Source organism: Bombyx mori, chromosome 12 (genome assembly GCF_030269925.1).
Source record: "Bombyx mori chromosome 12, ASM3026992v2".
NCBI lineage: Eukaryota > Metazoa > Arthropoda > Insecta > Lepidoptera > Bombycidae > Bombyx > Bombyx mori.
Genome location: NC_085118.1, coordinates 5,028,338 through 5,040,704, shown reverse-complemented (window position 1 = coordinate 5,040,704; position 12,367 = coordinate 5,028,338). Strand labels below are relative to the sequence as shown.

The window sequence follows — 12,367 nt, the reverse complement described above, 5'->3', positions numbered from 1 at the left end:
TGGGTACTGAGAGGTGCCCTCCTCCCGGGCCTAAGCCTAATCTGTTACGCAGACGACACGCTGGTCATGTCCCGGGGGGAGTTTTGCTGAGTTTGCTCGTCTTGCCACCGCTGGGGCGGCGCATGTCATCGGCAAAATCAGGAGATTAGGCCTCGACGTGACACTCAGTAAAACCGAGGCCATGTGGTTCCACAGGCCGCGGAGAGTGCCACCTGTCGATGCCCATATAGTGGTTGGAGGCGTCCGTATCGGGTCGGGGTGCAGTTGAAGTACCTCGGCCTCATTCTGGACAGTCGTTGGACCTTCCGTGTTCACTTTCAGAACCTGGTCCCTCGTTTGTTGGGGGTGGCCGCCGTGTTAAGCCGGCTTCTTCCCAACATCGGGGGGCCTGACCAGGTGACGCGCCTTATACGAGGCGCCCGCGTGGGGCCAGTCACTGGCCTTGGGGGTAGTGAAGTTGCTGCAACGGCCGCAACGCACCATCGCGGTCAGGATCATCCGTGGTTATCGCACCATCTCTTTCGAGGCGGCGTGTGTACTGGCTGGGACGCCACCTTGGGTCCTGGAGGCGGAGGTGCCCGCCGCTGACTATCAGCGGCGGGCTAACCTTCGTGCCCGGGGCGTGGCGCGTCCCAGCCCCGGTGTGGTCAGAGCGCGGAGGGCCCAATCTCGGCGGTCCGTGCTGGAGTCATGGTCCAGGCGGCTGGTCGAACCTTCGGCTGGTCGTAGGACCGTCGAGGCGATTCGCCCGGTTCTTGTGAATTGGTTAAATCGTGACAGAGGACGCCTCACTTTCCGGCTCACGCAGGTACTCACTGGGCATGGTTGCTTCGGTGAGTTCCTGCCGCCGGATCGGAGCCAAACCGACGGCAGAGTGCCACCATTGTGGTTGCGACTTGGACACGGCAGAGCATACGCTCGTCGCCTGCCCCGCATGGGAGGGGCGGCGGCGTGTCCTCGTCGCAAAAATAGGAAACGACTGTTCTGGCATCGATGCTCGGTGACGACGAGTCGTGAAAGGCGATGCTCGACTTCTGCGAGTGCACCATCTCGCTAAAGGAGGCGGCGGGGCGCGTGGGAGATGCACAGGCCCGCCGCCATCGAGCGGGTTCCAGGGAGGCGAACCTCGCCCAAGCCCTGGCCCTCTAAGTGTTTCGGATCTCCCTCACATGTCGGCCTGGGGACCGGCGAAGGGGGCCTAAGAAGACGATGTGGAAGCTGATCTGCACACGTTTTACGCATGAGCATCCGGATGATGAAAGGCTGGCTATCCTTAACCCACGCTGGTTCTGACCCAGCGGGGTATTCCGTAGTATAGACCATTCTAACCGGGGCCATCTAGGCGGGCTTCGGACAGCCTGCCGACCGAGAGGGCTGGTGGTCGTGGCGCCGACGACCACCAGTCCGGCGTCCCAAGGGGGAGGGTGATGGGAGAGATGTGCTCCGCACTAAACGCTTCACTTTCCCTCCTTTGCCTTTTCATGAGCTCTGTCTCATGCGAGGTTTGGATGCTGGTTGTTGAGCGACAAGAGGTTTTAGTCGGTTCGACTCCGACATGCCCCGCCCTCCATCCACAGTGAAGGGCGGAAGTCCGGCGATTTCCTCTTGACAAAAAAAAAACGTGTGGCACTCGGGAACTGCGGCGGTATAGCTATTGCCTAGCATCAACTTATCAACTTATGACATTATAATTAGACAATGATAATTTAATATTAAAACAATAATAAAACAAGACCACGCTATATTAAACCTTAATAAAGGCAAAACCTTAACTGTCCCCTTCATACTCATAAGCTAAACCGCGCGAGAGAGAGATGGGTAGACTTTTCATGATGCGCATGCAGTGTGACGTCACGTCACGCGCTTATTCACAAACACTACACAAGCGCAACGTGTGAATGTGTTGAACGCGAGCTACATGGTAGGCGGAGTGAGGGATGTTAGGTTTTTTTCGTTACGGAATTTCATGATCCGGTCGCCGCGCTCAAGGCCCGCGATAGAAGCTATGCAATAGCTTAAAAATGTATAAACTTGTAATAAAATCTCCTTGGCTATACTATTTGTATCTGGCTGGTTTTGGTATCATTAAAAGCTTAAGTTCGAAAGAAGATAATTCCAAATTAAAATTAGGAAGATGTGTGATTTTACTTATTTTTCGTACTGTCAAGATGAGTGAATCTAATGAAGATATTCGATACATTTTAAAATTTTACTACAAAAGAGGTAAAAAAGCAACGCCAGCCGTGAAAAAATATTGCGATGTTTATGGACCTAGTGCCACTGCACTAGGTCCATAAACATCGCAATATTTTTCTTAGACACTTCTGTGAGAGTAGCACAAATTTGGTTTAAGCGTTTTCAATCCGAAAATTTTGATGTCGAAAATGCACGTCGCTCTGGTCGCCCTATTACGGATAAAATCGATGCCATTTTTGAAAAAGTGGGGCAAGATTGGCATATCAATAGTTACGACGTAACTGAAGAACTGGGAATTGACCACAAAATAGTTATGGCGCATTTGAAAAAAACTGGGTACACAAAAAAGCTCACTGAGAGAAACCTAATGAACCGTGTACTCATTTGTGATTCTTTATTACGACTTAATGAAACCGAACCATTTTTGAAGAAGCTGATAACTAGTGATGAAAAGTGGATCACGTACGACAAGAACGTACGAGAAAGGTTGTGGTCAAAGGCCGGTTAGGCTTCACAGACTCTGGCAAAACCCGGGTTAACTCGCAACAAGGTGATGCTGTGTGTGTGATGGGATTGGAAGGGCATTATACATTATGAGCTGTTACCACCAGGCAGGACCATCGATTCTGAACTCTACTGCGAACAACTGATGAGATTAAAGCAAGAAGTTGAGAGAAAGCGCCCGGAATTAATCAACAGAAGGGGTGTGGTTTTTCATCACGATAACGCTAGACCTCACACATCTTTAGCCACTCAGCAAAAATTAAGAGAGCTTGGCTGGGAGGTGTTACCTTGCACCTTCAGATTTCTACCTGTTTCGGTCTCTTCAGAATTCTTTAGGCAGTGTCAGGTTAACATCACGAGAGGACTGCCAAAACCAATTGTCGCGGTATTTTGATCAGAAGCCCCAAATTTTCTATAGCAATGGGATCATGTCCCTACCTACAAGATGGCAAAAAGTTATCGAACAAAATGGTACCGACATACTTTACTTAAATGCGAATAAACTATATTAAAAAATGTTGTGAATGTTCTTAAAAAATGCGAAGAAACTTTTTCCCCAACCTATTATTATATAGAAATAAAATAGTAAACAATGTTTACAATAAGTGAGCTATTTAGGCTTACTATACTATTTGACATTGGACGGTAATGGGTAAATTAAGTAAATGAAATTACAAATTTTACAGCGCCCCCCTAACCCACATCAACGCCCCCCATTTTTTCCTGGCCCCCTTAACGCCCCCCTCTAGGTTTCAAACGCCCCCCAGGGGGCGTTATCGCCCACTTTGAGAAAGACTGCTTTAAGCAAAGTATATATAAGTTTACAACATTCAGAATATTCAGAAAGGCTAACTCATCTCAGGACACGAACAGTGAACAGTTTCATGTTTGGAATAACTGCAATTCAAATTAGCACTATTTTGTTAAAAAAGTAGCAGGGCTTAAAAAATATCCCATCTTTCAACTATTTAACCATTTCTCTATTCAATATTTAACTTACACTTTTACACTTTTAAGTGAACTTTCAGTAAATGAAATTTGTTTAAATTCATGTGGAATAGTGTGAAGTTTTATTGGTCGTGTTTCCCACTTCGATAAAGCGGCACGACCCGAGAACCCTCTCATCATAGCCGCCGGTAACTACATTCCCGATCCTGCGGACAGAATGGAAAGCAGTCGACGTCGCCCCAAACACGTCATTTCGGAACCTTCCAATCCACTAACGGTGCTTTTAGGTACCTCAAGCACCGGTCATCGTTCTCGTCGAACCCGTCGCCAGCGTAAATTAACTTTCAGACATTCCTCGCCTATTGCATTTCTCGCCGGATCTTCTCAGTGGGTCGCGTTTCCGATCCGGTGGTAGATTCTGCGAAGCACGGTTCTTGCTAGGGTTCGTGTTAGCAACGTCGTCAGGTTTGAGCCCCGTCAGCTCACCTACTAGTTAGGTTACGCTGAGATAGCCTCTCAAGGCTCTCAGCAGTCTCAGCTTAGATAGGAAAAAAAGGTCGTTTTTTGTACTCTAGGACAATTAAAAAATTTCTGAAGCAGAAACTGACATATTTTCATATGTCAGTTGTCAAATATATTTCAAAACAAAACTAAACGTCAAAAGAAACTTAAATATCATACAGAATCATACTATTCCTTTTGATAAGTTTGATAACTTAAAATTTTCTAGGTCCTGTACTATCTTCAAGAATTAGATGGTGATGTCGAAAACTTCGCCGTACAAACAGTAAACGGGAAAGGTGTAATCCGGCTTAATAATCGTTTAGATTATGAGCGCAAACCTTTGTACCAATTGCGGGTTCTTGCTGTTGACCGAGCGAATCAAGGAAAAGTGAACACTGGGACTGCTGCTATATTAATTAAAGTTCAAGACGTAGAGGATCAACCTCCTGAGTTTGTAGTGGCCAGTCCAGTAACACGGATCAGTGAGGATGCGCCAGTTGGTACAGCTGTACTACAAGGTTAGTAATTGGAACAGAAGTATTTTATTCATATCACTTTAATTTTTGAACTTTACAGTCCCACCGTTCCATTACAATTACAACACCTTATTTTATAGTACCATTCACAAGTAGAAGAAAGTCTACAACTGGCAGGCTGTTAGTCCTCTATCTGTAAGCTCTTATCAAAGTATAAAATCAATATCGTTCATTTGGTACTGACCCACTATAAAACGACAATAAATCTCATATATAAATGATAAAATTAAACCTTTTCTATCAATATTTTTTCAGTGCGAGCAATTGATGGAGACCGTGGTATCAATAACCGTATCTCATACAGCATCATATCAGGTGGTGAAGAGAATTTTGACATTGATAGCAGTTCTGGAATTGTATACACCGTCAACCAGCTTGATAGAGAGGATCCTAATAATAGCAATGGAGCTTATATATTGGAAATACTGGTTTGTATTTTAATACATAATACATCCAAGTGATCTGTGTATCGTCATATTTGTAAATTAAGTTCTTGATTTTCGAAACCTTTTTATAAAATTATAATATGGAAATAGATTACAATTTTGTTTTAAAAGCATATATTTTATTACAATTTTGTTTTAAAAGCATAGAAGAATTAAAAAAAATTGACTTAATAAACCATTTTAGTTTAGAAATTACAAACAAAAAGTACTAGCTAGGTTTGTAATGTATTTATAGGCCACAGAAGAATCCCATGAAGTGTCACCAATGCCAAGTGCCACAACTGAAGTTACAATCATAGTAACAGATGTGAATGATGAAACACCAAGTTTCAGAAGTCCTAGATATGTTGGAGAAGTGTTAGAGAATGCTCAGCAAAGTACACCCATCACATTACTGCAAGATGCCATACCAGAAGTCTTTGATTATGATCAAGTAAGAATTATTTTTCCTAATCTATAACACCTAATGGCCAAGCTGTATATTATTTGATAAATGCAATTTTTACGTAATTCTTACATATAACAATATATTAAAAATTATATTGTAGGAAATATTTCGAGTATATTGCAGGCCTCCTCTGAATAAGAGCTTAGCTTAAAAAAGTAGGATTAGGAAATAACAATGATAGAGATTGTCTTATTATATCACACATACGGTGTGATAATGTCACTTTAGCAATTTATGTATTTTTTTCAGGAGAAACGTTGGAAAATTCGACATCTTACTATATAATTCTTATATAGTTCTGCTAGGCTATAGAAATAAAATGATAATATTTAAACTACAAACTTTATCAGTAAAAATAAAAATCTCTCTCGTCTCACTATAACTAATATTTTTATTTTTATTTTTTTATTGCCTTTGTAGGCAGACGAGCATACGGCCCACCTGATGGTGAGTGGTTACCATCGCCCATGGACTTCAGCAATGCCAAGGGCAGAGCCAAGCCGCTGCCTACTGCTTAATACTCTATAACTAATATATATATGTATATATATATATAATACTCTATAACTAATAACTATAACTAATATATAATACTCTATAACTAATAACTAAAAAATGTATTTTCTCATACTCAGTTCAGTGTCAAAAAAATTGCTTAAATGACTTTATAGCACCGTATGTGCGCGATATGTATATAGGTATGTAATTATTATTTTAGTACATTTTTCAACAGCATGTTCATATAATTTATTTGTTTCAGGGAAAGAATGGTACATTTGAATTGTACCTTATTGATGACAATGGAGTATTTGACGTAACACCTTTTAAAGGAATAAATGAAGCATCATTTCTTATAAGAGTGAATGATCCTTCTTTCTTGGATTATGAAAAAGTAACAGTTATGAACTTCAGTCTAGTCGCCAAAGAAATAGTTACCAAAGAACCAAAAATGAGGTTTGATTTATACTAGTTGTTGCTATAAATAATTTTTAAGATAAGCTTATAATGTTTAATGGAGTCGATCAATGACATTGCAGTATATCTAATGATGAAACATTGCAATCTTGGCTTTTGCTATTTGCATCAAGATGGATGACGCCACACTTAACGGTAGGCAGTAGCTTGGCTCTGCCCCTGGCATTGCTGACGTCTATGAGCGACGGTAACCACTTACCATCAGGTGGGCCCTATACTTGTCTGCCTACAAAGGCAATAATAAAAAAGGTGTGTCCAGAACCTATAGATATCAACATGAATGGCGCCACCCATATTGACACATGAGGTTGAAGCTCCAACTGTACAACAACTGCCTCAACATTTGATTTAGGCTATGACTTGGTAAATCTAATGACTGTTTCACGTCAAAAATAGATCATTAATATGCAGACAATTTGATGGTACCGCATATTATATCACATTTCGAATTTCATCAAAAACTGGTCTACTTTGACATTGGCAAAATCAATGCCAAAGGCGTTGGAGCCAAATTATCTAAAAGAAGAAGAAGGTCTACGATAGGTAACTGTCCTTAATTGCTTTTAAGAAACTAATCTTTCAACTACAAACAGCAAGGGTGTTATTCACTATAACAATAAACAAACAAATGTCTTTATTTTCATTTCACATTTCAGCATAGTTCCGATCACAGTGCATATAAAGGATGAGAACGACAACTTTCCAGAGTTCACAGAATCATTGTACACTGTAACAATACCAGAGAACTGTGGTGTCGGTACAACAGTAGCTTGGGTACAGGCTCTGGACAAAGATTCTGATAGTTATGGAACCAGAGGCATACGGTACACTAACTTGGGAGGGAGCATTGCTAATTTGTAAGTTTTAAACTAAATAATGAAAACCGTGTAAACAATTATTAAAATTTAATCCACTGTAAATCCATCTGTATGCTCTGGACATAAGATTTAAAATGCAGTTTTTCAGATTTAACATACATTGTTCTTCCTTAGATTGAGCCTTAACCCTATTTCTGGGGTGATCACAGTAAAACAAGCTGGAGGAGACAGTTTCGATCGCGAACTGATTACGCGGCATTACCTCACCGTTGAAGCAAGAGACGACTTAGGAAAGGGCAACCGTAATACTGCTCAATTAATTATAAACATCGAAGATGTCAACGACAACGCCCCAATATTTCTAGCTAATAAATACGAAGCTAGACTGCTGGAGAATGAAATTGAATTCGAAACTCCTTTGTTTTTGGAAGCCAGGGACATCGACTTAAATGGTATGATTGAAGTTGTTGTATAATGTTGCCACTATAGAAAAAAATATAGTAACTTGGTAGTTTCTAACTATCACAAAATCTGAAATGTGGGATCAATGTGGGGTCAATATTAAAAAATAATATTGCCACAATCTGAAAGCCGTCATCCATCTCAAGGTTAAAACGCTACAGTCTGGAATCAGTTTGCATTTTTAGTGGAATGTAAACGAACAATCTGAAAGTTAAACAAAATTTTATATATTTATTTAAGGTACAAAAAATAGTCACATAGAATATTCGATTGTTGGAGGCAACTACAAAAATAATTTCACCATAGACCCGAATTTGGGTATAATAACACCAAAAGGAGGATTGGACTTTGAACAATTACCGGGCGGTAATGGCAACATTCGTCCCATACATTTAACTGTAAGTCAATAAAAGACCAGCTTCCTAGTGTAAAATACGCTGGCTCATTTGAAATAAAATTTATAAAATGTAAGTTTAATTTTTTTAAATCAGAGCCAAATATTTTTTTTTGTCAAATCAAAGTTGATGTATCATCCTCTTTTTTAGGCACGGAATGATTATAATCAATCCTCTTTGATTTGATTCAACTGTAGATTATCTCGTCATTTTAAATCGAGCATACTAATTATTATAAAATAATCGCTACCATAATTAAATTATTAATAACTGAACTATTATGAAAAATAATTACCTACTTCTGATGTTATGCTTACAGTTTCAAAATTAAAATCTATCCTTTTATTTGAATATATATTTTATTGTGTAACTGTGTAACGGAAGTTATTTGTGATAATACCAAATATTTTAGGTTAGAGCTCGAGATTTCGGAGAGCCGTCCCTTTCGTCTACGGTGCCCGTTACAATTTACGTACAAGACGTTAACGATCACGCGCCAATGTTCCAGCAGATTATGTACAAACGGTCCATACCTGAAGACATGCCTGGCGGTACTAGCGTACTCGATGTAAGTATATTTACTTTAATACTTTGTTGTCCTTTTTTAAGCTATTGCATAGCTTCTAACGCGGGCCTTGAGCGCGGCGACCAAATCATGAAATTCCGTAACGAAAAAAACCTAACACCCCTCACTCCGCCTACCATGTAGCTCGCGTTTGACACATTCGCACGTTGCGCTTGTGTAGTGTTTGTGAATAAGCGTGTAGCGTGACGTCACACTGCATGCGCATCATGAAAAGTCTGCCCATCTCTCTCTTTTACGCGGTCTAGCTTATGAGTGTGAAGAGGACAGTTAATGTTTTGCTTTTATTAATGTTTAATATAGCGTGGTCTTGTTTTATTATTGTTTTAATATTAAATTATCATTGTCTAATTATAATTGCATAAGTTGAGAAAAAATGCTATCCAATAGCTTTACCGCGGCAGTTCCCGAGTGCCACACGTTTTTTTAACTGTTAAAGATAAGCTAGGATCTTACTATTAGCTGGTGGATGGTGGTTCTCAAAGTTCATAAAAATTACATGGGACTCTCAAGTATTTTAAAACGAAACATCTAGTCTTCCGAACATGCGTATGCTTGGCGGTAAAATTATATAAGTGGTACCCAACAGGGCAGGGTGACCGTACCTTAAACCACTCTTATTCAATTGTTATGTAAATCTTCTAGAGGTAAAATAAATAAATAAATAGAGGAGGGAGAAAGGTAAATGTGGGTAGTAGAATTTTACAGGAATATTGAAGTCATTAAAAATGTGCTGAAATTATTTGTTTCAACGATGACAAAGAATGTAGGTTCTCAAACTTCGACCGTGTGTCTCAAAGTTGAAGACTTTGATGATAAATTCAGTTATGAATTAATTGATTGTTGTTCTTGTAGGTAAAGGCGCGAGATGCAGACGGATCGTCGCCGAATAATCGTATAGTTTATCGCATACAGCGCGGCGCCAGCGACAAGTTCGTCATAGACTCGCGCACTGGAGTCGTGTCGGTCGCTAATGGCTCTACGTTAGACCCGGACAAAACTAATCCGAAGAGCACGCACTACACTTTGACAGTGGTAAGGGATGGCGTAAAATCGCAGTGTTTTAAAGTTATTTTATTTTTTATATTTTTTGAGTATGTTTTATGGTCATACTGGGTGTTAGGAGATCGCTTCCGACTGTGGGAAAATGAAACAAAGCCGCTAGACGTTACTTCTTGGGATCCTCCAAAAAGTCCATTGAAAAAATCTCAGTAAATGACCACCAATTTACTGAGATTATATTTCATCCCAATATCATCTCATCTCAGTTCATTAAAATTCATCCCAGTGGATTAATGTCTAAAATTAATTATCTTCATTTCATTTCACTCCATATTATCATTTTTCATAAAAATAAGAATATAAATTTAAATTAGACATGACTTAAAGGTCTTAGTTACCAGGTCATAAAATACTTAAAAAAACAGACCGCTTCCGAAAACGAAGATTTTGTACCTACAAAGTTGTAAATTTTGGGGAGCGCGGTATCAGCACCGCGCCCCCGCCACGCCGCGCCAGGATGTTCGTTGATCCGAGCATCAGCTGTTTTTGATTTTGTGTTTCATTGCTGGTATTTTTTAGTGTAAAGTAAAGTATTTTTTTATGAAACTATCGTTTCATTTAGCTGTACTAACATGATGGAGCGTAAATAATGCTAATAAAACATTTTAAAGATTTTTTTTTTTTTAAATCAGGATAAATTTTTTTCGGTCTCATCATCAAAGGTGTCATTAGTACTATCGTCTGTCTTCGTTTTCGGAAGCGGTCTCCTAACACCCAGTAGATATGAAATAAAAACATATCTAGGTATTTTTAATAGTTAATGGGGTGCTTTCACTTTAAGCTCCTAATAAAACTTAACCGCTTGTCTGGCTTTCGAAACTTACCATCCAGCCTTAATGGAAGAGCACCGCCCTGTAGTCCGTGGGTGTCATAACTGGTGACTAAGGGATTCGCCGAAGAAGGCAGTGGCTTTTCTGACTATTAGCGTACTACGACCGCTTTTACTGGAAAATCGGTTTTTACTGGTGTCCCTACTGCTAGCACCAGTGTTGTAAGCTTGCATGGGTTGGTTAGGTTAGGTTAGGTTAGGTTACCACTTCAACGTTGCTTCCCAATTTGGGGCGCCCGAGCGCCGCCTGTAGGCGGTTGTACGTGGGAATCGTGCGGTCCATGGCCCTGTATGGGGCCCCTGTGTGGGCGATGGACATGACGGCCAGCACACTCGCCATTCTGCGTAAGCCGCAGAGGGTGATGGCCGTCAGAGTCATCCGCGGGTACCGCACGATTTCCTACGAGGCGGCTTGCGTCCTGGCCGGATCCCCGCCATGGGACCTAGAGGCGAAAGTACTCGCGTCATTATATCGATGGCGCGAGGAAGAGCGGGCACGGGGCTCGAGGCTGGTGCAGCGGCAGATCGCGCTGCACCGAGAGGAGCTCCGTCTGGCCTTGGTGGCGGAATGGCGGCAAAGGCTTCTGCGCCCTACCGCCGGCCTCGCAACCGTCGAGGCGATCCGGCCAGTACTCGACGACTGGCTCGGGAGAAGGCACGGATCCCTGTCGTTTAGGGTGACACAGGTGCTGTCGGGGCACGGTTGCTTCGGCAAGTACCTGTACCGCATAGACAGGGAGCCGGACGCTCGGTGCCACCACTGCGTCCACTGCGGGGAGGACACGGCGCAACACACGCTCGCCGAGTGTGTAGCTTGGGAGGAGCAGCGCCGTGTCCTCACAAATGAAGTAGGAAGCGATCTGTCGCTGCCAGCCGTAGTGCGGAGGATGGTCAGCAGCGCAGAGTCGTGGAACGCGGTGGTGTCCTTCTGCGAGGACGTGATGTCGCAGAAGGAAACTGCAGAACGGGAGAGGGAGATCTCGACTCCCTTTCCCGGCCGCAGAAGGCGCACCGGGCGCAGGACAAGGGCGGACAACGCCCTTTTCCGCCCCCCATGAATGGGTCCAGGGGCGAGGGACTTGGGAAAGCCCTCGCCCCCTATTCGATGGACCTGAGACGGAGGCGCATGCGGGTGTCGGCGCGTGCCTCTGAGGCGATGCACGGAGTAGCTGAACGCCTCACTACTCCGTGCAGGAGACGAGGCCTGGATAGACCGGGCCAGCACTGGTGTGGGGCTGCGGAAGAATTTGGATTCCCGCGGCCCTGCGCGCACGTGTGGGTGGACACTGGGGTGGTTTTAGCCGGTAGGAGTCCGGCACGCCCCTTCGCTTTTCCCCAGGCGGAGGTAGTCCATGAGAATTTCCCCCCGAAAAAAAAAAAAAAAAAAAAAAAAAAAAAAAAAAAAAAAAAAAAAAAAAAAAAAAAAAGGTTAGGTTACCACCGCCTTGGCTATTATTACTGCGGAGCAGTCACGCGTAAAGGGCTATAAAGGGTGGGACAGCGAACGTATAACAAGTCGAACTTAGAAGTATACTTACCTAATCAATTACTTGCGGCTTAATTTATAGTATCATAAAATATCTTCATCGTATCGTTATAACACCGGCAATCAGCTGCAATTTTTTTTAATGCTTAAAAGAGTGGATGAGCTCACAGCCCAC

The 12,367-nt window shown here is 42.3% G+C and overlaps 1 protein-coding gene across 1 annotated transcript in view; it reads left to right on the top strand.

Annotated features, from left to right (window-relative positions):
* The window catches only part of LOC101742945 (cadherin-23), a 58,860-nt gene that overhangs the window by 19,224 nt on the left and 27,269 nt on the right, over nucleotides 1-12,367 (top strand). The window contains exons 5-13 of the mRNA XM_038014633.2: nucleotides 4,379-4,670; nucleotides 4,944-5,116; nucleotides 5,370-5,567; nucleotides 6,343-6,536; nucleotides 7,214-7,414; nucleotides 7,550-7,827; nucleotides 8,078-8,235; nucleotides 8,645-8,800; nucleotides 9,671-9,850. Coding sequence (XP_037870561.1) covers nucleotides 4,379-4,670; nucleotides 4,944-5,116; nucleotides 5,370-5,567; nucleotides 6,343-6,536; nucleotides 7,214-7,414; nucleotides 7,550-7,827; nucleotides 8,078-8,235; nucleotides 8,645-8,800; nucleotides 9,671-9,850 — 1,830 coding nt within the window. The remainder of the gene's footprint in view (nucleotides 1-4,378; nucleotides 4,671-4,943; nucleotides 5,117-5,369; nucleotides 5,568-6,342; nucleotides 6,537-7,213; nucleotides 7,415-7,549; nucleotides 7,828-8,077; nucleotides 8,236-8,644; nucleotides 8,801-9,670; nucleotides 9,851-12,367) is intronic.